The sequence below is a fragment of the Malus sylvestris genome, chromosome 11 (assembly GCF_916048215.2).
Source record: "Malus sylvestris chromosome 11, drMalSylv7.2, whole genome shotgun sequence".
Lineage (NCBI taxonomy): Eukaryota > Viridiplantae > Streptophyta > Magnoliopsida > Rosales > Rosaceae > Malus > Malus sylvestris.
This window is the reverse complement of record NC_062270.1, coordinates 7,748,288-7,772,365: the sequence shown is the minus strand read 5'-3', so window position 1 is coordinate 7,772,365 and position 24,078 is coordinate 7,748,288. Positions and strand designations below refer to the sequence as shown.

General features: G+C 38.5%; 4 protein-coding genes and 1 pseudogene across 8 annotated transcripts; 3 read left to right on the top strand and 2 right to left on the bottom strand.

The window, feature by feature from the left end:
- Window positions 1-3,269: 3,269 nt before the first annotated feature.
- Window positions 3,270-3,888, top strand: LOC126589880 (uncharacterized). The gene has a single exon (XM_050255320.1). It carries the CDS (start codon window positions 3,375-3,377, stop codon window positions 3,768-3,770), a length of 396 nt encoding a protein of 131 aa, XP_050111277.1. The 5' UTR covers window positions 3,270-3,374; the 3' UTR covers window positions 3,771-3,888.
- A 1,268-nt stretch (window positions 3,889-5,156) lies between these two features.
- On the bottom strand, window positions 5,157-10,694 carry LOC126589878 (transcription initiation factor IIA large subunit-like). Its single transcript, XM_050255319.1, has 11 exons — window positions 10,312-10,694; window positions 9,895-10,062; window positions 9,622-9,795; window positions 9,302-9,353; window positions 9,169-9,227; window positions 8,811-8,936; window positions 6,988-7,122; window positions 6,089-6,152; window positions 5,810-5,970; window positions 5,614-5,697; window positions 5,157-5,524 (listed from the first exon to the last, which is right to left on the bottom strand). Exons 1-11 carry the CDS (start codon window positions 10,426-10,428, stop codon window positions 5,501-5,503), a joined length of 1,164 nt encoding a protein of 387 aa, XP_050111276.1. The 5' UTR covers window positions 10,429-10,694; the 3' UTR covers window positions 5,157-5,500.
- On the bottom strand, window positions 6,592-6,774 carry LOC126591646 (U2 spliceosomal RNA; annotated as a pseudogene).
- Window positions 10,695-13,204: 2,510 nt separating the features above from the next.
- Window positions 13,205-18,435, top strand: LOC126588915 (PWI domain-containing protein C825.05c-like). Of its 5 annotated transcripts, none has more exons than XM_050254073.1 (12): window positions 13,205-13,422; window positions 13,523-13,612; window positions 13,771-13,893; window positions 14,168-14,335; window positions 14,425-14,508; window positions 14,642-14,778; window positions 15,084-15,128; window positions 15,482-16,309; window positions 16,572-16,751; window positions 17,104-17,232; window positions 17,417-17,518; window positions 17,609-18,435. In XM_050254073.1, exons 1-12 carry the CDS (start codon window positions 13,402-13,404, stop codon window positions 18,249-18,251), a joined length of 2,550 nt encoding a protein of 849 aa, XP_050110030.1. In that variant the 5' UTR covers window positions 13,205-13,401; the 3' UTR covers window positions 18,252-18,435. The 5 variants fall into 5 exon arrangements, with proteins under 5 accessions (XP_050110030.1, XP_050110029.1, XP_050110028.1 ...); XM_050254072.1 differs by having other exon boundaries at window positions 13,206-13,422; window positions 17,101-17,232; XM_050254071.1 differs by having other exon boundaries at window positions 13,206-13,422; window positions 17,098-17,232.
- Window positions 18,436-20,819: 2,384 nt separating this feature from the next.
- Window positions 20,820-23,360, top strand: LOC126588916 (protein PLASTID TRANSCRIPTIONALLY ACTIVE 16, chloroplastic-like). Its single transcript, XM_050254076.1, has 5 exons — window positions 20,820-21,368; window positions 21,625-22,077; window positions 22,195-22,263; window positions 22,485-22,543; window positions 22,635-23,360. The coding sequence occupies exons 1-5, from the start codon at window positions 20,922-20,924 to the stop codon at window positions 23,167-23,169; spliced, it is 1,563 nt and encodes a 520-aa protein (XP_050110033.1). The 5' UTR covers window positions 20,820-20,921; the 3' UTR covers window positions 23,170-23,360.
- Window positions 23,361-24,078: the final 718 nt, after the last annotated feature.

Genomic DNA, 24,078 nt, shown 5'->3' with positions numbered 1-24,078 from the left:
GTTTTCAAAGTCTCTGAAGATCAATTGGAAAAACCCTTTTGTTTTTAGGATAGCAGGATCGCACGCCTGACACCATTATACGCCACGCCCCAAAATGATCTTCAATCCTCTAAGTAATTCTCCAAATAGTCACATTTTACCAAACGAGAACTAGAAACCGTGAATTCAAAGGTTAATTATATTATAAACTCAAAATTAGGGATGTTAAAAAATAAAAAAACTCAAAATTAGGGACATCTCGAAACCAGCTCAATATCTAGAATAACTTACCTCATTTCGTAAAACTCGATCTCACGAACGTGTAGTAAAAAACGGTGTATCGTAGCAACCTCTGAACTGAGATGAATTTTACAAGAGTAAGAGAAGGATGCCTCCTTGGCTTCCGACCTCCACCGAGGAGAAGATGTGATTCAGGTTTGTTTTTGCCCGTTACAACTCACAACACAATAGGATTGCACCATGTCACAAAGGGAAGGGGAAGCAGAAGTAGTGTGATACGTGTCCGGGAGCTGGCAAGTCTTATTGCTGCCACGTGGTAGTGGGGTCCGCAAAATGTGCCACTCTCACTATAGATAATTTTATTACAAATTACAATCTCTTCTTAATTCATCATATGAATTATGAAAAAATTTCCAGTAAAATACTACGAACTGGTAATTACATTTTTTTTTCTTTTGATTAACAAAGAATTTGAAACCATTTCTTTCTTTTATCTTTGTTTTTCTTCAATAAACATGTGTATGAAACAATATGGTACAAAATGATGTCATTTCTTACTTTTTTTTATTTTAATTGTAAGTAAAATGTCTTAAGTTTAACTTTAGTTGATTGTGAATTTGAACCAATTGATCATTATACACAATAAATTGCTACATGCAAGGTTTTTTTTTTCTTTTTTTGTTTTTCGACAAACAATAGTGTTAGTATGTTAGATAGTTAAATGTGAGAGGAGGAAGGAGATCGGTAAGGTTCGAACTCTCACCAAGATAAATTGACAATATTATTTTCAATCATTGTGATAAAGCACCATCTGACATACCGGCAAGTCTTTAAGGATCAGGATCCTCTCCTGAGCAGATGGAGAGGATCCTCCTGACCAGGCCCATCGGGCCGTTCATTTTTTATCCAACGGCTACAAACAGGGGGCTCTCTAAAAATTATAATAATTATAACCGTTGGATAAAAAATGAACTGCCCGATGGCCTTGGTCAGGAGGATCCTCTCCATCTGCTCAGGAGAGGATCCTGATCCAGTTTTTAAAAGTAATTGTTCTGAGTATTTCACAAATTATGTAGATACTAAGCACTTCAAGAAAGCATCAAGGACTAAAAAGCTTAAAGTAAAAAAACAGAGAACAAATCCACCTTCTCCTTTTTCTGCACACTTCACATGCCAGTATCATGATTCTCATTCCGTCCCACTTTTTAATTCTATATTACTTTTCAATAAAAATGCCAATGGTGTACTATGATTATTAACTTTGTAGAGGAATGTATCATTCTTTTCATACACGCACACACACATATATATAGCATTTTTTTAATGTGGTGATAGAGCATTTTTAATGCAATTCTTGTGGTAAAAAAGTTGTTATTTAAACACTTGTAGTGAACTCGATCGGCAATTACATTCCATATCAAAATTTCAGTTAGTTCTATATTAAAAAGAGGTTAAAATCGTTATTTAAACAATTGATTTAACGCGAAGCCTAGAACATGAGGGTATATGGTGTTCGTCGACCTGATATAATCAATCACAACTAAGGAGGTTTTGAATTGAATAGACTCGTTTATATGCTCCAGATCGTCGATCGAGCCAGTGTTTGCATGATTAATCACCTTAAACATAATTCTAATGGGTTCTGCAAGATGGGTGGATATTGAAGAAGTTTTGAAGGTAGGTTTTGGAATGTTAATCCATGGTAATTTTGCATGTGTATGCTGCTGTTATAAAGAGATGTAAACCAGGAATGCAGCGTGCCATTTCTTTTATAAACCAGTAGATGCTGAGATTTTATAACAGTATGCCTAATGGTTCCAGTAAAAGGAATTCAAAGTAGCTAGGGACGTCGTCAATTTGAGCTTCAAGCTTCTTAGTTTCCATCGAATCCCAATTTCTCTCCAACCCTAAGTCATCCCCACAGTTAAGTTTGACATACGATTTTTACCCTTTATTTAACGGAGGACTAATGAAAATTTTCAGTTTGGATCATAATTGCAGACATTGTTCACCGTAAATGTTTTAACTAACAACTCATTCACCACACGGGTCACATTAAAAATGTTCTATCACAAAAAAATAGATATATATAAACGACAAAATAAGTAACTTCCAAGTGTTGTTGAAGTAAATGGTCACCATAAAGAAACCTTGCACAGTGCGTGATATCTTTACTTTATGCAGTGAATCTGACTCAGCTTCACATGGATGAACAACAAAAAAAAAGGCTCTTGTTTAATGTATCAAACCCATGCACATGGCAACAGAAAAGTAGCAAATTATTCAAAAATAGAATAATTCTTCACTTATCTTGATATCAGACATCATTTCATTCTTTTAACAAATATTATTATCTTCTTTCTTTTCATAAGAAAAGCATTATATATAGATATACTATTACTATCTTCAGCAATTTTAGATGTGTTCGACAAAATAAAAATATTTCAAAAATTGAACACAAAAATTAAATATGTGTACGCAAATGCATACACATACACATCTCTTGATAACAGCAGTTTATAGTAAAAAATAATTTTGTATGTGTATATACAAATACACAAAAGCTTTCAGCCTATTTTTATTTATGAGGAAGAAAATTCAAATTTGAGTGCAAACAACAGGTATGCATTGTCATAGCCGTTTATTGTAACTCACAAATACATGTCATCATCTGGATGTAATCTCGTGTTGCTTCGTTCATAATCTATAAATGGAGGATGAGTTTTCGGGTTACAGTATCATGGAATAATTTCTTGTATACGTGTGAGTTGATCTTACTCTTCAACAGATAAAGTTAATTCAACACAAATTTGACACTGTACAATAGGTCAATTATCGTCCCTATTCTTTGGTCAATTGCTCCACCAAGCTTGGGGCACAAGCCAACGCCTCAGTGCACATGACCGTTAAACGAAAATTCCGTTTTTCCAACCTTGCGTCCACCTCCATAACCGAACCCTTAATTTTTGCGAAGAGAGAATTAGTCATGATTAAGCACCATTACTATCTATATCTTTTGGGTTAAATTTCATACCCTTTTATAAACCTCTACATGCAGTAACCCTAATTGTCAAGTCATCAGAGAGACAGACCTGATTTTGTACGTAAATTTCGAACAAGAACTTTGAAAAAGTTTCGTAGAATCACCCGAAACAATGGAGATTTACAATGCTTGCAACCTCAAAGCCGATACAGGGAAGGCTCCAACTAGGTTACAACGGCGTGCCCCGGTGTCTCTTCAGCTTGATCAAATCGCAAGCACTGCCTCCACCAACCCTTTATCCAACGAGGATGCTTCAATGACGATCCCATTACTGTCTCCGGTAGTCATTCCATCTCCAAATCCAGTGGCAGTGGTGATAGAAAAAGGCGGTGATCAGAACGTGAGAAGTAGTATTGCACCGCCCTTTCCGACTGCAGGTGGGTGGCAACACCCGGCTGCAGGCGGCTGGCACCACCCAGCTCTGGCTCCTTTTGTGGATCCCTCAACGTTGTTTACCGTGTTTCAAACCCAGTGCATGATCGTGAACCAGTGCAGTACTGACATCTAAAGATTTCGACTTGGTTAGGGCTTGTTTTTTGAGAGGGGCTTCGCCTGCTGCCTGTGTAGAACAGAGTACAGATCATTCTCAAATATTAACCTGCATTTCTCCACGGTTTCTGATTTTATTTGACTTCATGATTTTGTATGGTTTTTTGTTTTATTTTTGTGATTTTGTTCATTTTTTTTTCTTCTAAAATTCGGGAGTTGGCTACAATACTTACATGTATTTAATACAATTACTATCTGACAGTCGAGATGATGATTGTATTAAATAAATGTAATCCTAAGGTCGTTATCGTGGTAGAATTGTTGGTTATTACAATGGCAATGTGTTCAACAATTAGAGGTCTTTTTCTCCACTTCACAGTTTATCTTCCATTTTTGTGTAGCAAGGGCGCGTCCCCTTTGCTTCTATAATAGAGGCGCTGTAATAGGCGCGCTTGGCTAACGAATAAAAACCTTTGTCCACTTTCATTGGTCTAGTCCGGTCATTGCTTATCTCTTTCTGCTCTATCGGTGAATTGGGGGAGGTGAAAAGGCAAAAAATAGGGAAGAGTTTTCTATTCAGCCAAGCCAAACCCTTTCTGCTTGCTTTTTGTCTGTCTACAAGCTTAATGATTCGATAACTGGTACACCAGATGCGCGTCCTTTCCAGTCCGGTCCTCTTGTACTAGGGAAAGGTCCTCCCAATGCTTCAACGCCTACACCAGATATGGACCTAACTGTCTCATGATGTTTTGAACCTATACATTCCGCTTTAATTGGCGAACAACCCAACCCTTGAAACATACCGAAGAGCCATGTTTCTTAAAATTGAAAAAATAAAAATAAAAATAAAAAAATTTCAAGTTACTCTATCAACAAAACCACCCGAAAAATGGAGAACTGCTTCAGAACCGCAGTTGTTTGATGGAACCAAAAAAATCATTACTAAAGCCAAGTAGAACAAAAAAAAGGAAGAAAAAACAGGGCCCATGTATGCAGTTGACTCAGAATCAGTCCCAATTTTTTAATTAACTCAGAACTAGAAATGCAGGATTGAGCACATACAAATGCAGATACAAATGCAGGATCAAACGCTTTTAAACGCTTGAGCTACAAACTTACAAGCCCCCTCACTTGGTTCTTGTTAACTTGTGAAAAAAAAAAATTTGTAAGAAATCTACATTTCTAGGCTCAAAGATCCCAAAACATAAATCAACTGTCGCATTTCAGACCAAAAAAACAGCATCTGCCGTGTTAGAACCCCGATACTACATTTTCATTCCGTAATATAATTATCTCAATTGCCAAATCTCCCCTGTACACAACTTAACGGCAAATCTACCTTAATTCGACATACAGTGTTTACCAACCCTAAGTCTAAACATAAAATTACCGTAACTAGGAAGAGTTTTTCCTAAGGATAATAATCGAATCGCATCGTTGACCAATAAATCCAAGTATACAGAGTTAATGGAGTTGCATTCCATCTACAAAATACTAAACGTAGGAAACGCCTTGGTAGCCAATCCCATTTTTAAAAGGCCAAAAAAGCTCCTCCTGTATGTACAAAAGGCCAACATCCATCCCAATCTTTAAAAACAAGTATCTAGCATTGTCTTTCTCTTCCCCTCAAGCTCTCTCTTAATAACAATTCAGAAAGAAAATTAGGAAACACCTGATGACATCATCTCGGACTTTGCTCCGCTAGGGCAACCCGCCGCTAATTGGCAAAATAGGCTTTCTCCAAGAAAATCAGAAGTCAAATTCTCCGGTTGCCTGTAAAAGGCAGCATTCCAAAAGAAAGGTCACGAGGATAACAAGAAGAAAAGGAATGGAGAATATCAACCCTTTAAAGTACACTTTACCTTATTGAAGAGAATATCCTTGTTGTTTATGTGCATAATGCCGTCCTTCAATGTGCACTTCCACTTGCTCTTGGTGCGCGTTACCTTCCCAACCAAGTACACAAGAAGACAGTTGTTAGTCATATTTGAGAAAGAAAATTGAAAACCCATATCGAGCCTAAATATTATAGCCATAATGCTGCAGTGAGAGAGACACCTTGTCAAACTGGGCCAAAACCAAATGTGCTGTGTTAAGCTCATCTCCTTGGTCCACATCATCCAACTCATCGTCATCATTTTCATTCAATGGGGGCTCATCGTCGTCATCATCTCCCAAATCATTTTGAACAACCGGAGCTGGAGTGCTCACAGGTATATCTGGAGGTTAAAAAATGATGAGAGAAGGAGGCCTCAACATCACAGAGATTGATTTACAACACTAAACTTATCCACTCCTACGGTAACCACAATGTTCATAAGTTTATCACTAGATTACCATGGGGAGCAGGTGTGCTGGCAACATTGTAGTCTTCATTGAAAGTTCCTTGATAATTGTATATCTGTAGGGAAAGGGGAGGAAGAGGCAACAGTTAGTAAGTAAAAGAAAATGATCAAATATTAAGAACAGATGCAGAGCAGAGTAGAGCAGAAAGAGGGACAGTGAAAATAACGAAACACAACTTATCGGATAAAGAAATGACATACATCTAAAATTTATACTTCAGAGACTTTAGACATTAAGTCAAGGGTTAAAGAGATACTGGCTACTAATACCCGGCAAGAGACTGGCTAGAGTCCAGAACCAAAATATGAACCACCAAGTAAAACCCTCGACGTAATCCAAACAAGAGAAAACAAAATCCAAGATCCTAGTACTCTATCCAAAGACATGCACCATTTGTCCTTGACCATTGATATCACAGTTGACTCATTTAGGGGTGTAAACTACAAGTTGAATACTTATATATATAAGTCCCAGACTTCTTCCCACTCAATAATTCAAGTTAGGGTCCTCCAGGCAATAGTGCACTGCATGGGCGACACTTAAAATCCCCAATGGAAGTCACCCTGGTGGGCCCTAGAATAAATGAATTTAATACCATGTGGACCACTTATCAAATATTAAATTGATAAGGACATATACTACACTTGATCTTTAGCCAAAAAGGTAGAGAAAAATAAAAGGAATACAAATTTGATGCCAATTCCTACATTAACACACTCTTGTTTGCCAAAGGGAGGGAAAATCAACCTCCGTAAACCAACAAAACAGCGGAATGCAGATCAATGGCAGCCACTTGTATGTGTAACTCTAAGATTATATATTATAGAAGGCAATACACTATATAAGCAAATAATTTGTGATATGTATAAAAATTTCAGAACAGTCCTTACATTGGGAGTAGAAAGCTCATCATAAGGATCAGGAATTGGACCATCAAGTTGAGGAATCTTGGGAGTTGAACTTCGTACACGAGTTAACATCTCACTCCATGCACGACTGGCAATAGAAGTGCTCCCTCCACTGACCTGAAAGTTTATCATAAACGATTAAAGAACACATAACAAAAAGACTAAACGCAAAACTTGCTGGTTTATAAGTGTTTTTCCATGCTCTGGATAACTTGAATTCACAAAGATAAAGAAAGAACTACTAATAGTAGCAACAGTGTATTACTCCAACAAATACATAATATATGTAAAAAAAGTATTAAGTTACTTAAATGCCTAAAGATATGACTAGTCACATACCACTGTGAAGTGCAGAAGATAGTTTTATCTAAATAAAGTGCCAAGATTGAAAACTTGCGGGCCTGCCTGGAATATTTGCAGCCTTATTGCTAGCTAAGTTGCAAATGTAATTTCTCATTTTATTTAATTGGTCGGAAAGAGAAAGATAAACAACAGTGATCCCACCCATATTTTACAGCTACAAATATAAACTATATTCCCATGACACGGAAAACTATTAGACCATAAAGGAGAAATCACTTGCAAAAGAAAATTGCAATAACAGTGATCATCATATAAGAGACCATTTGAGTCCAAGTCCTAAGTTGAACAACAGGTACTCTGACAAAACCTACAAAACTAGCCCAAAGAGAAACAAATATCTAACATAAATGAGAAGATGGCTTTCCAAAGCAACGAAAATACACCTTTGTCCTTCTTTGAGCACATTTCCATTAGAATCATTCATGATTTTTCTACCTTTCAAATTCCACTTTTAGCACATCCTACTTGTGCTAACATTCACCGGAAATTGAGCAATTCCACAAACCCAATCGAATCTTTTCCACTTTTAACACATCCTATACTTGCAAGGCCATCAACCCCAATCAAATCATTTCATAAAATAAACAGATAATTTTCCTTCAAATTTTATACTGCTCCAGTGAGTGCACAAATGAATGGGACAAAAAATTTCATATAGCCAAGCCAACCATTTTATACTTTTATGAGAAAACAGTTTTTTTTTTCCTCAAGAAACAAAATTTATTGACCAAATTAATTTATAAAACAATACAAAACCGGAGGGACCATTGGCATGAAAGAACAAATCAAGAATAGAAAATGACAAAACAGTCTCAAGCAATCAATTTTCCCTCCTTTTCTTATAAATCCTGTACGGGCAGACTTGCTCCAGGTAACCTTTTATTCCTAACAACTGAATACACTTATAACTCACCAAAGGAGAAAGAAAGAAAGAAGAATAACCTCAGCTTCACGAAATGAAATCAGAGAGAGAGAGAGAGAGAGAGAGAGAGAGAGAGAGAGAGAGAGGGAGTTTTGAGTGATCACATATGACTGAACAATGCCAGTTATTACATAATAGTTTATGCCAGTTATTGCATAACAGTTTATGCCAGTTATTCCATACCGCCTAATCCAGCCTCTATAGCTCATTAAATCGTCCAAAACCATGTCCCACCAAAATATACAAGTCACCTAAAGATTTGAGTTCAGTTAAAGCCTGAGATAATTTGTATTTCATTGGATAAAGAATTCTCAGGTCACATTTTCTTCATATTTTCAAATGCCAGTAATCTAGTCTTAGATTTTACAAAGCATAGATACCCATCCGGAGATTCAAATAAATAAAAAATTTCACTGATATAATGGATGAATGCTAAAGAAAAATGTATGACATCATGATCATCAGACCATCCACACCAATCTTGTTAGGAAGTTAAGGGAAAAAAGCAGGAAAATGAAACCTCAATCTCAAACTTCTCAGGTGCAGCATCTCCAGCTCCATCTTGCTGGGGTATAAAGCCACCAGCTTGATACTGTGCAGGAAAATCTTCACGCTTTCGCTTTGCAGAATTCATCTGGAGAAAGTCCTGAAATTTTCTTCAACATTACGATAATGACCAACTATAATGGTAATTCAACAACACCATCTTAATTTAGATTGTATCTCCTTGACAAAGACCAAGTGAAAAACATAAGAAGAAACTGAAAGGAGCAATACACACCAAAGAAATTCAGAACTCTTTAATCATGATTTTTCTTCATACCCAGAAACCAGTCCATTTTCTGCAATTTGAAATTGTAAATAATAGCAGGCATTACCTGTGTTGGGGGTTGATGAGAGGCCCCTCTATCTACCTCATCCCGCCCTTCCACGTAAGCTACACCAATAAAATGTGAATTAATACAGAACTCTCGAGAGTAAAGCTCTATCCAACAATACCATCCAACTTACCAATATTAACATCAAGAGGGGGGCGGTGGTTCATCCAAGTAGAAGGGGGTTGCTGCAAACAGAACAAAGATAATTTAGGTACTCTTATACCAATACAGTATTACTGGAAGTTTATCACAAGAAACGTGTGTGTAAAGAGAGAGTATGAACATAAAATTACATAAAGTGATGTAATATAATCACCACACTATCCTTAGCTTTGCAATTTATAATAAATAATTACTAACCATTCAAGGTACTTTGATATTTCATATTTGTTGATTAGCAAAGAGAGTTGGTAGTATTTAGTAACCAGTGAGAGAATTTCATTGCGTGTTTACCATGTAGGGGCTAGGTCTTCCACCTTTCGTCTCTGCATTGACACCACCATTACTGCTACCGGACTCGTTTGCAGAATAGTCACTACCTCCAGTAGGGATGTTATACAAGTTGTCCCCAGTTCCAGGTAGAGGCGTTTGAATTGGGGTTGCAGGAATTGGGGTTTGCAACGGCGTCTAACATTCCAATGAACCCACATCAACAATGTAATGTAACTTATTTAAGAGAAGATTTTGATTACAAACATAGAAAAAGAAAACACAGCAAAATCTCACTGGAGGGAAGAGTATCTCAGCAGTGGGAGTTTCGTACTCCTCGGTCCCTTCATACGGTACATTGAGATCGTGAACTGGAGTAACACCACTGCCAGGTGTTCCCTTTGCTGCCGACCTCTCTATAGGATTATTTACAACACCAGCCTGCATAGTTTTCGCTTCCCATATCTGAAATTTACCCCAAATTCAAAAATTAGCTATACCGTAGCTCTTTAATGGCGTCCCAACAAAACAATTAATCCTCGCATAATTCAAAACCCTAGAAATGGATCAGATCGAACTCTAGAACCACTCCGCCAGAAAACCCTAAATCTATCATCACAATAAAAAAAACATAATCTTCAATTAACATGCAAAATTCAAACAATCGAAAACGAAAACAAAAACATGAAGATTGAAATCGGAAATTGAATTTACTCCTTGAAGCTCCTTCAGAACGTCTTCCCCGGGGCCGTTGTTCATGAATTCCTCGCGGACCTTGTTGATGACATCCTCAATAACACTAACGTAGACACTGCTCGTGGAGGCCGCCATTTCTGAAATCTCAGCTCCGCCTACCTCCGATTCTCGTCAAGCAAAAGGCAAAATCGAATCGAAGCTTTCCCGGGAGAATCGGGGCACAGAAACTTTCAGCGCAGATAATCGATACGAGTTTGAAGAACTAACATGTAATTAGGGTTTGGATTTGGGGAGTGTGAGTGTGAGAGAGAAGAGAGAGAGAAAGAGACAACGGCGGAGGATAGATGTCGACAGCGAGGAGAAAGGAAGAGAGAGGGGCGGACGAGAAATGAAGATTAAAGAGTGGAATATAAATAGGTTTGCATCCGATTACATGAGTCGGTCCACGTGGCGAAATCTGCACGTGAGAGACTAAGCTTAAATCTTATTCTCCCTAGGCTATATGCAGATTTTTCTTCTTCAAGTTTTGATTTTTATTATGTATGGTTATTCGATACAACGATATCATTTACACCGGTTATAAGATGAGCTAAGTCACGTAATGAATCAACTATTATAATTTCTATTTAGGGGAATTGAATTTAACCCAAAGGAAAATTTTGTGCTACCAGCCCATGCTTTTAGCTTAGACGTCAGCGACAATCTTCTTAAAATTATTATTGGTTTCTTCACTCTCACTTTCTCTTTACTTTATTTGGTCTTGAATTGTTGCCCTGAAACGTCGTAGTTACCGTGATAGTTCACCTTTTGGCTCATGCACACAGATAACACAAAGTTTTTTATCCAGTTATCACCTTTGATGTTGGGAAGCTAAAGCCATGAAACATCTCGAATTGCCTCGGGATCAGGTTTAGCCATAATGACAATTTGAGATTAGTCGATGCTTTGATATGGCTTTTGGATGTCGTGAGGAAGTGGAGCGGTGACATGATTTTATCTTTTTTAATTTTTTTGTTTCTTATTAATAATTTTCAAGAGTTGTATTGGAATTTGGTTTGTTTTCTCTTTTTAGGAAAGTGTGCTAGTTTGATTGTTCTCTATAGAAGAGTTGCTTGATTTTTATATTCTTTTTGGTGTGCTACCTCTTTTGGATCTATATGTTAAGGGTGGAGTTGTTTGATTTGTTGGATCTACTTCACTCAATGTTCTGGGATTGTGGTGTTGAGTAGGTGATGCGGTCGACTCATTGACATCGTATTCCTTGTCCCAATTTATGATTTAAGATTTTGTTCTCACATGATCTTCATGTAACATGAAATTTAATGGTTTTGTAAGTTTGTTCTCACATGTCCTTATATCAATTTGTATAATCTTGTGGTTCTCGATGAGTTTGAACAAGTTCATAAATTCTACTCATTGTTTTGCGAGTTTAGACTTGAGTTGCAAGGACCTTTTTGGGGCCGACTTATTCATAATATGTTTTTATAATGTCATTTTATCAATGAATGAAATTTCGTACCTTTTTTTTTTATTTTTTAAAAACCACTTATTTATGAGAACAAAAAAATCACAATATTGTAGTACTAAGGTTTGTTCATTTGCCCTCCAAAATATATCACAAGACAGTAGTATAAAATTTGTTTCAAAGGCACCCAATGCTTGGTCATAAACATCTTTAAGATTCCAAAAATGAAGTAGGATTCTCTCCCCTCCTATTACCATCATTTTTCATCCCCTCCTCCCACACTTTCCCTTTTGCCTTATTCTCTATATAAAAAATTCAAAACAAGATATAGACGTGAAGTAATCGCAACAATTTAAATAAGAGGGGATGAAGAGGAAGATGAATTAGAAGGGGGAGAGAATTTTACTCCTCTAAAAGTGTGATACAAGATCCGATCAAGATAAACGAGTTGCCAAACATTACAAGGCGCCCGATGGGTTGGGTAAGCAATTGGCCATGTATCGTTTCCCATGTTGCACCTCATTACAATTCCTATATCACAACCTTTAAGCCCAAGGACGACAAAATGGAACATTCACTGCGACGAGCAAAGAACGCCGCTAAAGTTGTCAGAGAATTCGCTGCTCAACTCTAAGGAGGGCTAGCTAGCTACTTGTTGACAACAGAAAATTAGTAAACACAAGGCTACAAGGCTTACAATCAAACACATGCTTAAACAATTCTCTTTGATATGTGATGTATACTTATTAAACGCAATCGACAACTGCAACATTGTAAGTAAAACATTTTTGGCTGAAGTTATATTTTCTTATCACATTTATTAGAGATGAGGGAAGAACGTTGGCTGTTCTTTTTACAGGGAATTTATATAGTAAATCAAAGTAAACGAGAAGCAGCCACTTAGTACTATGGTTTATTGGTATTTCTCTTCACCTGTAAATGTTTCAGGTTCGATTATCACACAGTGAGAGGTTTCAAGTTCGATTATTGTCAAAGACGAATTTAACCCACATTATTGCTAACCCATTGTAAGGCTAGCCCTCTCCCCCACTCTTTTAGTGTAGATAATATCGTTTATTCAGAAGAAAAAAATGTAAACGAGAAGCAATTCCCTTGGACTCAAGGTATTGTGTGATTTATGAGATGCTTGAAGGCAAGATTGAAGAGTGGGACAATGTTGAGGCGTTTGTTAAAAATATGATGTTACTTATGTTTATCTCTCACTTATTTTAATATTCGATCGTTATAATGAATAAACTGAAGAAGACAAAGATTAACAAAAATGTGCTTGAAGAACACGCCCTTTTTCACTTTTTTACACACTTTTATTAATTTTTCTTGATTGATTTGATGACTAAAAATTAAGAGATTTATGAAAAGTTAAAATGAGCGTGGATAAGAATAGATATTGTAATTGTAAGGATATATACTTTATGAATTAGGGCATTTGGCGGCTAATCTCTCCTACCGACCTTGAGAGAGAGTTCTCCCACTGCCGCCCACACACACACACCTCGCGTAAAGCTCAAACCACACACCCCTCGCTCTGCTACCATCTCCCCCTCTCTCCCTCCTCATTCCATACAGAAAGTCTTCTTCTTCAACCGCCGAAATCTTTGAGCTTTCATCGCAAACCCTAAAAAATGTCTGGTGGGTTTTTCAGGGTAAGTTGTATCTGATTTCGTCTCAATTACCTAACCCCAGATCTTCTCATTCAGAAACCCCAAATTTACTGATCGATTAATTTGGATTGTGTTTGTTCAGGGTACGTCCGCTGATCAGGACACTAGGTTTTCCAATAAGCAAGCGAAGCTGATGAAATCTCAGAAATTTGCACCTGAATTGGAACATTTGGTTTGTCTCTTTCCCCTAATTTTTTGTTCCAGTTTAATCGAAATTTCAATTCGCATATAAAATTTGTTAATTTTTAAGAATGGGGTATTGCTTAAGTGTTGATGAAATCGGGTGTGACCTATTGTTGTGGTTAATTGTGCATGAATGGTGTGTTGTAGGTCGATATAACGAAGGTGAGTATGGATGTTATGCGCCCGTGGATTGCTAATCGAGTAACGGAGCTTCTCGGATTCGAAGATGAAGTTCTCATCAACTTTATCTATGGTCTTTTGGAAGGAAAGGTAATTTAATGCTTTACATGTTTAGTGCTTTGTCCATGGGGTGAGACTAGCTGATAGGTACTGTTTATCACTTTTCGTTCGAATGCACAAGTATGTCTAGTTAATAATGAAGGTGAACTATATAAATTCCTGTCATTTCCCTTCACCCAGGTTTCAGCTTGTGGTAATTTTGATAATTTATTGTTAAGATTTGTTGGTATGAGAGCCCCGGTTTTGTGCGTTTGTGGTTAAGAGTAATGTTGTTTGAACTGCATCTGTTTGCTACAACTCGCAGGTGGTGAATGGGAAGGAGATTCAAATCTCGCTTACTGGATTTATGGAGAAAAACACTGTGAAGTTTATGAAAGAGCTTTGGACGCTGCTTATCAGTGCGCAGAACAATGCTAGTGGCGTTCCTCAACAGTTTTTAGATGCCAAACAAGAAGAAGCACGGAAAAAGAAGGTTATTATATTTTCAGTTTCACATTGTGTTCCAAGTCTGTTGAGATGATTCAGCTTTATTTAATGATATCGTGTTATGGATTCTTGCAGGAGGAGGCAGACAGGTTTGCAAGTGAAATTCAGAGAAAGAAAGAGAAGGAGAGGATAGATCAACAAGAGATATTGAAGAAGATGGTAATAATATTTCATGCTGGAGATCCATTCTCTAGAGCTCGGTTGTTTTGTTTTAACTTCCGTTTGTGTTTTCATGAATTCAGCTAGCTTCTGCAATTATTTGGGTTCATTCCTTTTCCTCAAACTACTGTAGGAAGAAGGGGCTGACAAGAAAGCAAACAGTGCTGCATTGGAGCCAAGCACAAAGCATATGTCGCCAAGGGATTCAAATGATTGTTATGAGGATGAAAGAGGAGCTGAAAAGAGGATTGGTGTGAAGGCAAGGAACAAGTAAGAAATTCAGAATTGTTTTACCCATTCATTAGTTCTGTTGTTTCGTCTGCTGTCTAACTATGCTTTGCACTCATGCATAAAAACTTTTCTCTATATGGGAATTGTTTCTTTTCAGTATTATTAATCATTTGTCCACTTATGCTTTACTTTCTTGTTCTTTAAATATATGGAATAGTGTAGGCACATATGGTTTGATTGTCTACATGATCTGATGTGAAAGTTCTATCACTTTTTTTCTTTCTTTAATTTTCCAGTGTAAAATCCACAAAGTTGTTCTAAAGATTATGTGTAATCTCCTGCAGGGTTTCCAGATCTCCAAATTCTGAAAATTCATCTTTGTCTCCTCGGTAATTATCTTGACTATCATTTTCTGTCATTAATCTTCAATACACTGATTGGTTGCTGTAGAGCGAATAAAATTTAGATTTCAGTTCTTTTAAACAAAGGTCCACCTTGTAGGTCCATTAGTAGGTCACATTCTAAGCCAAAAGTTATGCCGAGTATGTTTTGTTATTGAAAAGAATAAACTTGTAATTTATTCTCTTGCTTGAAGGTTTTACTGTTTTGAGTTTCATTTGTTAACTGGAGTTAACATTTTTTTTGAGATATTGCCTTTATCAAGTGTTTCTCATGTATCATTGATAATTCGATTTTAGATTTCCTGATTTTTTTGAATCTCACTATATTTATAATTGTTTAGTGAAAGACACCGATCAAGAAGTATTTCCAAGTCACCAAAAGCATTGAGACGATCCATTTCTTCTGATAGGAGTGATCGCTCTCCACCTAGACGGCCTATTACAACTGTTCAGAGGCATTCGCCAGAGGGATCAACCTCCCCAAGAGGAAGATCACGTTATTCCAGGCAAAGATCTAGATCAAATTCCCAACAAAGATCACCCTCTCCGTATCGGCGTAGAGTACGTTCTCCATATTGGCGTAGACCTTCACCTGTCAGGCGCCGCAGATCACCATCACCTGTCCGGCGCCGCAGATCACCATCGCCAGTCCGGCGCCGCAGATCACCATCGCCAGTCCGGCGCCGCAGATCACCTTCGCCAGTCCGGCGCCGCAGATCACCTTCGCCAGTCCGGCGCCGCAGATCACCCTCGCCAGTCCGGCGCCGCAGATCACCCTCGCCTGTTCGACGTCCCAGATCACCCTCGCCTGTGCGACGTCCCAGATCACCCTCACCTGTGCGACGTCCCAGATCACCCTCACCTGTGCAGCGTCGCAGGTCGCCCTCTCCTTTGCGACGTCGCAGATCTCGCTCACCTGTGCGTCGCAGATCACCCTCACCTGTACGACGGGCGTATCGAAGATCCCCATTGAATACACGGAACAGGTATGTGTCTCCCTTGCAACATAGGTCACCAGTTCGTAGCAGGAGGTCACCAACTCCTCCGCATAGGTCTCCGTCTCTGCATGATCGAAGTTCATCTCCTATTCAACATGGTTCCCCCTCGCTAATCAGGAGAACATCAAAGCTTCAGAGATCTCCCTCACAATCTCCTCAAGAAAGAACCAGGTTTATATAACTAAGTTTTTTTGAGAATTCTGTTTATTTTTTTCCTGTCCCATAGGCTTTCATTTGGTGCATTGAATGTTAGATTTAAGCACATTATTGAAGTTCTGTAGTTGTAGTCATTTTGTGAGATTTAAGTTATGGAGAAGCTTTCCTTGTAAGGGCTTCTGTTGCATATTGTCAATAGTTCTTTGTTTCCTATTTAGATAATTCTTTATAAGGCATGATGAGAAAAACGCCAATCTTATGAATAGCAATGTTACAGGTCCCGTGAAAAAATTTCTCCTGTGCCACGCCAGTCTAGCTCGTATGGGTCATTGCAGAGGGAATTAAAGAATGGGAATGATTCGCGTAAAAGAGCACCAGATTTGTCGCCATCACCAGTGAGGTCTCGTTTACTCTCAGAATCTCCACCAGGCGTAAGAAGTGATAGTGAAGAAAAGAGGTATTCATCTTGGCTGCATGATTGATTCATATGATCTTACGACCTTATGTTAAGACCCAAGCTTCACGTCTTACTCAATGTAATAGCAGTAGCAATGTATTATCTGTAGTAACCAACTTTTAGAACAACAACCCTTCATCTTCCTTACAGTTTTCCTTATATAGCCCTCAGCTATCTTAGCTGCTAAACTACCTACTAACCACCAAGCTAACTAATCCATTTTTCCCGCCCACTATCAGTTATACAGCTAACTAATTATACTGAGTCATCATCCTAGTCAGCATCCTAACACGTTAGTCTTTGATTAATTTATTAGCTTTGTACTTACTATTTCATGTTGCATTAGAAGAAGATTATCTAGCCCAGATAAGAGTCCAGTTAGACGACCAAGGGAGCAAATGACTCATGATGTTAGCTCAAGTCCTCCAAGGAAACCAAGAGAACAACAACTTCGTCGTGGAAGTCCAGACATAAGTGAAGAGTAAGAATTGAACTATACTAGGTTACATTTGAATTTGAAAATTTATCAAAATTGATATTCTTTTTTTTTTTTTATCATTTATCATAGTACTATTTGTCCAAAATAAATAAATTGTCATAGCGTTAGAAGATTTTCATTCTTTCAATTTATCTTTACTAATTTTGGATTTTTGGTCCGGTATCAGTAAGCTGATAGCCTCTCCTGCTAAGGTTCGTAACAAGGAAGAGTACTCTCGAAACCGTCTGGATAACAAGGACTTAAGAAACAAGGAGCAGGAGATGAAGAGGTAAATATGCCTGGGACACATTTTATCATGCATTCATGATTACTTGGATGCACTTAGTTTGTTGGTCTGACATTGTTACACTCCTGACAGTGGCAAATCTTCTGGGAGGGTGGTTCCTGAAAGTCCTGATCAACAACAGGCTCCAACCATATATAAGGACTCTCTACGTGGTGAGATGCAAAATCCCGATGAGGGTAGAAAGTCTGATGAAAAGAACCGTTCTCATTCAAAAAATTCCAAGGACAGTGATCGGCATCGCAAAACTGGATCTGTGCACTCATCCATTGAAAAGGTTGATCATAGTAATCGAAGTGGTATTGTTGATTCTGGTTCCGAGGAAAGTGAAAAATGCAGAGGTGGGGAAAAGGGAAAAAGAAAGAATAAGAGATCAGAGAGGCAAGAAGTTACTTCAGATGATGATTACAGCAATGATTCTGAAATAGATGAGAGGAAGGATGCTAAAAGGAGAAAGAAAGAGGAAAAGAGATCAAGGAAGGAGAAGAAGCGCCGAAGACGTGAGGAGCGACGTCGCAGAAAAGAAGAACGTCGTGCAGGGAAGATGAAGGGGAAGAATTACAGTGATGCTTCTGCTTCAGATGGTGAACATGTAGGCAGGAGGGAGCTTCATTCAAATGACAATGAAGAGAAGGAGGATGGTCAGAAGAAACTTGAGATTGAGTTACGCAAGAAGGCTCTTGAATCACTTAAAGCAAAAAAGGGCATTAGTCACTAAATTTTTTGCTGTGTTTGGACATTATGGTGTTTTATCTTTTCAATCCGATTAAGTAACAACATTTCAGATTTGTTAGGATTATAATTTGTATGAATGCAAGTATTTCTATGTTTTGGTTACTGTTTAATGTAATCTGTGTTTACTGCTGGCAGCTTAAGTGGATAAATGAGGATTTCCTGAGCTATTCTCTTGAGTTCAACTTTATGCAGACCTTGCTGCTAGATTTTCTGGTAATGGTTGTCCTTTGTGAATTGTGAATATGATTTGTTGTTCTATAGGATGTCCTCATAATATGGATGTGGAGCTCTTACATTGCCCTTACATAGGTTTTTGTCTGATTTTGATTTTGAATTGAGTTTTAGATCTAGTTTTTCTAGTTGTCGAACACTTCATTCATTATATTTTTGTATTCGGGTATTGTTAGCTTATTTTATGTGCAAGGTTGGTTACAATTTTGGGTAGAGTTTGTTTTGGTTTGCATGATTGGTTGGCATTATTTGTTTCTTACGGCGTAAAGAACCTGAAGGTCTTGTCTGTTTCAAAGCTGAGAATTTACTAAAATTAGATTTCTGGTTAATTGGTAGATGAAATTTATGTCAACTAGGTGTGAACTACTTGAGCAGATCATGTGCAGATTCACATTTTGACCATTGATTCAGGTACTTTTCTATGCCTTTACGGGCTCTTTTAGAGGAACAACTCAGTGTCTTTAGGAGAATCCTTTTTCTCCTCTTTCAACTCTCTCTCTCTCTCTTCCCCATCTAGTTAGTATATTGTTGCTACTTTCTTACTCCATTTGTGTTTACATTTTAAGGTTGGCAGCTTGAGAGTGGACTTAATTTTTCTAAAATTCTCCATGGTGCTATGGTCTTGGATTTGTCCGGTCCTGATGTTGATACCGGCCATAAGGTTGATTTGGATGGTAATGGTTAATACTGTATGAGGAGGTGTTAATGTCACTTCTGAAATTCTCTTATGTGAAGCATTTAATTCTGATTGGATAATTTGTTGCTTGGATTAATACTTTTCTGTCATCTGGCAGTTCTGTATTGTGATTTTACTCGGTCATTTAGACATATGGCATGTGAATCTTTGGCTGCAGTTTTGACTCTTTTTTTCTTTTCAATAGTCGGTTATAAGTATTTTCTGCATCTTGGCATGGATTTCTATTCATTTTCAGAATTACAATGACAATTATTTTTGATGTATTACTGCTATTTGCAAAAGGATTCTTTTGCGGTATTATGATTAACTTTGACATTGATAGATGGTTTCGGTTGCTAATGCAAGTAGTTTGTTACTGTGAATGCTAGCATTTAAATAGCAAATGATTGGGTGAGTTTTGTTGGAGATGTGAAGCATGGAGTTGTATTCGTAACGTGTTGTCTGACTTTGCACAAGTAGATGAAGCTTACAGTTATGGACTTGGATGCTGATACCGACGGTCATCAAAGGGGAAGGATAAGAGCTGATCTGTTTTGTAATGACGATCTCGATGAGCATACTAGTATGCTAGTATATTTTGCTTGCCAGGTTGTGTTTAGGTTTTCGGTGGGCTTAGACTGAAAATTTGTTTTCGAGTTCCTCGGAGTTGATATTTTTATTCTGACAAGTCCCTTTTTCGTTTCCCACCCTCACCCATCTGTCCACCTTTCGCAGATAGTCCCCAGCGAAACTCCCATCAAATAGGTTGCAACATCCCTAGTAAATTTGCAGTGCCGATCTTGTTTTGTTTTTCTGTTGATTTTATAGCGAGCGATGGTTGACTGAAATCATCTGTTTGAATACGAATGTTGTCGATTTGAATCTGTTTGTAGTTGTTATGGCATGGCTTGGTTATTGTTGTGCAGGTTTGAAAGCCTAGTATAGGTTGTGCATTCTGCAATGCCAATCTGTCTTATTAGCTTGAATTCCATGTTACATCCAATGACTTCAAAAGAACTGAACGAGGAGCCATATGAGGTGAAAATCTCATGTACGGTTCTGTAGAGTGACAGTAAAGGTGACTTATCTGTCAACTTTTCCACTATCATCTCAAAAACCAAACTTTGCCTTACGGTTCTGTAAAGTTGCTAGAGTTTACTTTGGCCGCGTGCCCTTTTGGCTTGCCGTTGAATGCCGCTTCTCGGTTTTGCCATTTAGTCCTGGGTTTAGCAGAAGTCCCGGATGAGATTCTGCGAAAAATACATCCGCGTGTCTGCATCTCTCCACATCTCTACTCATGTGATCCACACCCGGTGAAATAAGATTTTCGCCATCTCACCGGGGTCTTTTTATTAAAGTTACCAAGGTGTCTTGCTCGTTCTTTTTGGTGCTTCAACGAAACTGAAAATAATTGACATTGGGTAATTATGACCATATTATGCATCCGCGGGCCATGCCTATCTTATTATGTCTATGGTGTGTAGAAATATCATTGCTCTATGTCACTTTCTGGTGGTTCAATCCGCCATTAGAATTCTTGGTTTCCAATTTTTCTCTAGTAGATAGAGCGTGCCATGTGGCGCCGTTTCATTCGCCTGCTCCCACACCCTCCCATCCAAAATCCAGATAATATTCGTGTCAGGGGGGCAATTCAATTGCCACATGCTCGTGGTGAGCTGGGGGTCTCTAGTCATGGATATGCAAAAAATCTGAATTGTGAGGGAAAAAAAGCCACACTTTGCATCAATGGCTGCAACTCTCACTTCCAATTCCTTTCTTCTAACCTCCACGCCCAACTCGAGAGCAACAACCCGTAAGAACGCGAGGCTCTCGGTCTTCGCCAAGAGGGGAGGACCCTTGTCTGCATTTCGGTTTGGCAAGTCCGGGGACAATGGTTCAGTGTCGGACGAAGGCCAAGCTGATGACTCCACCAATTCCAGCTCTTTCCGGTTAGATTTCGGAAAAATTCCCGATGTAAAGGCTTTGATCCCTGTTGTGAGTCGGCCTTCTTTAGGCCTGTCGTTTGGGAACCAAAGAGCCAAGGACCCTGGAACTGTGTTCGTTGCTGGCGCAACCGGGCAGGCAGGGGTTCGGATAGCGCAGGCCCTTCTGCGCGAAGGTTTTAGCGTACGGGCTGGTGTGCCTGAGCTTGGTGCTGCTCAGGAGTTGGCTCGAGTTGCTTCTAAATACAAGGTTAGCTTCTCAAACCAATTTTATGCAATGTGAAGTAAAACAATTTCCGCTTCGACTATGGAACTGATGTAACTTTGTCTAAAAACAACTACGATGTCTTTTTTCGACGGGTATTATAATTTATAATGCTGTCCTAAACAATGAAACCAACATCTAGTGTCGATAGCTTTAGTGGTAGAACACTGATCCTTCGTTATGCAAGCATTTTGTATACTAGGCCTAGGATTTTAGCTCCTACTTCTATCGAACACTGTAGATCATATCAAATGAAGAATCAAAACGCCTCAACGCGGTCGAATCCGTCTTCCAAGATGCTGAATCCATTGCCAAGGCCATTGGAAACGCCAGCAAAGCCGTTGTCACCATTGGCCCTGCCGAGAATGGTCCAACGACGGAAGTCACCCCATTCGACGCCTTGCAAGTGGTCCAAGCTGCCCAACTGGCCGGCGTTGGCCATGTGGCGATAGTCTATGATGGGAACTCAGTGGGAACGTCAACGTACAATGTACTAGATGGCATATCCTTATTCTTCAACAACCTCTTCTCACGATCTCAGCCGTTGTCAGTCTCTGAGTTTTTGCAAAAAGTCATCGAAATGGACGTTAGCTACACGTTTATAAAGACAAGTTTGACGGAAGATTTTTCGCCGGAGAGCTCTTATAACATTGTTGTGTCAGCTGAAGGAAGCAGAGCTGCAAACGACTACAAAGTAATGTAATGTATGCAATATAAGTGTAATGCTTTCTTTTTATTTTATTTTCGTTTTTATTTTTTGACATTAAAATTTCGTAGTTTGTCCTGATAATATTGAACATTACTCAAGTAGGTAGCCAAGTCTCAGATTGCAGCTCTGGTGGCAGATGTTTTCTCGAACACTTCTGTGGCGGAAAATAAGGTACACAAAACTGATCACATTGCAGATCACATTTTTTGTCAAGATGAAACCCAATTGGGCTCTATCTATCTTAGCGGGTTTGACCGTTGTAATAAACGTGATCGATCAAACATTACTCTCTTTTTATTTTCTTCCCTTATGTATATATTATACATAGATATGTTACTGATGCATTCCATTTTTCTGTTGATTTAAATTGTTTATTTTTTATGCTTGGCAAGGTTGTGGAAGTATATACCGATCCATCCGCACCTTTGAGGCCTGTAGATCAGCTTTTCAGGTAGAACCCTAATCATATTTCCTTATTAAAAAAACGCATTATTTTTTATGGAAACTTTTTCCAACCATTGTGCATGTTTTATTGGCTTTAGTACCATCCCTGAGGATGAAAGAAGGAAAGCTTATGCAATAATGGTTGCGAAGGCCAAGGCGGAAGAAGAGGCAATAATAGCTGCTGAGAGAGCCCGCGAAGCAGCTGAGGCGACGAAGAAACTTGAAGAAGAGGTAAAAAAGCTGACCGAGCAAGAAGCTCGCTCCACGAATTTAGCTGAAGACGCTCAAGTGAAGGCTGAGGCTGCAGGGGCCTCAATAGATAGCCTTTTGAACAAGGCAAAAAACATTGGCATGGGGATGTCGTGGAAAAAGTTTAGCACACAAGTTGCGGACACAGTTCAAAACTCAGAGACGCCAAAAGTGCAGATTGCGACCGTCAGAGGACAGGCAAAGGCTAGGACTTTATCTCCGCAGAAAGCGGTTTCCAAGCCAGTTACAACTCCCAAACCAGCTTCTTTGAAGCGTAAGGAGCAGCCAAAGCCTAAAGCTAAACAAACAGATGAGAAGAAAGAAGTGAGGAAGGTGTTCGGGGGCTTGTTTACGCAGGAAACTGTGTATGTTGACGAAGAGTGAGACGATTAATTACTTGCCAAGTACCATGTATAGTCTTTTCAGACTACTTTGGTGAAGAATGTGCAGTAGTTTGTTTTGTTATTGAAATTTGAAAGATGGTTAAGTTTACATATCAGTTCTAGCAAATAATGTGTACTCGTTAAAGTTTTTTCTCAATGAATAATGAATTAATCTCTTTTGAGTTCTTAAAACTTCAAACCTTAATTAAGTGAACTTTGCAAAAACACCATATGAAGAACTAATTGCAGAAACTGTTGACCTAAGTTATACTAAACTTAAAACAAATGCGGTCCGCTTAAAACACAAAATCGAATTGAAACACTAATAAAATGATTCAAAACACCTATCATATGATTCCGGATCAAGTTCAAAACTTGGAATACACGTGGTGACGTATATTAACAACACATTTTGTGTAATATCCTAGTGGATATGGTGTTGGGTTTGTAGAATTATCAGAGAGACGGACCAAAGACCCACTTCCAACAACACTGATATTATCCTCAACTTGATAATTACCACTTGTACAATTCATCAGGTGTGGGGTTTTATCACGAAAGGTCTCAATATTAGTTGTAGTGAGATGAAGATATTTAAACTCTTATTTTCTCATAAATACGGTCGATGTGAGATATTTCAACACGCCCTCTCACGTGGGACCCAATTAGTGGGTCACACGTGGGAGATCCATGCATCGACGACCAAGTGGAGCCAAGGGAACTCACCATACACGTGGAGCCAAGGGGACCTACCCATCACGTGGCAATATGGGCTCGCTTCCTGGCTCTGGTACAATGTAGAATTAGTAGATAGACAAGCAGAAGGCCTACTTCCAGCAACACTGATATTCTCTCCAACTTGATATTACCATCTACACAATCCGTTAAGTGTAGAGTATTAGTTGGAGTG

Coding starts and splice junctions, on each gene's coding strand:
- LOC126589880 (XM_050255320.1), top strand. CDS start 3,375: ATGGAGATTTACAATGCTTGCAACCTCAAAGCCGATACAGGGAAGGCT.
- LOC126589878 (XM_050255319.1), bottom strand. CDS start 10,428: ATGGCGGCCTCCACGAGCAGTGTCTACGTTAGTGTTATTGAGGATGTC. Junction 7,123..8,810: donor CTGAGAAGTTTGAGATTGAG/GTTTCATTTTCC, acceptor ATAAACTTTCAG/GTCAGTGGAGGGAGCACTTC. Junction 5,971..6,088: donor CAGCACACCTGCTCCCCATG/GTAATCTAGTGA, acceptor TTTAACCTCCAG/ATATACCTGTGAGCACTCCA.
- LOC126588915 (XM_050254071.1), top strand. CDS start 13,402: ATGTCTGGTGGGTTTTTCAGG. Junction 14,336..14,424: donor AAGAAGCACGGAAAAAGAAG/GTTATTATATTT, acceptor GGATTCTTGCAG/GAGGAGGCAGACAGGTTTGC. Junction 17,233..17,416: donor AGTCCAGACATAAGTGAAGA/GTAAGAATTGAA, acceptor GTCCGGTATCAG/TAAGCTGATAGCCTCTCCTG.
- LOC126588916 (XM_050254076.1), top strand. CDS start 20,922: ATGGCTGCAACTCTCACTTCCAATTCCTTTCTTCTAACCTCCACGCCC. Junction 22,078..22,194: donor GAGCTGCAAACGACTACAAA/GTAATGTAATGT, acceptor TTACTCAAGTAG/GTAGCCAAGTCTCAGATTGC. Junction 22,544..22,634: donor CCTGTAGATCAGCTTTTCAG/GTAGAACCCTAA, acceptor TATTGGCTTTAG/TACCATCCCTGAGGATGAAA.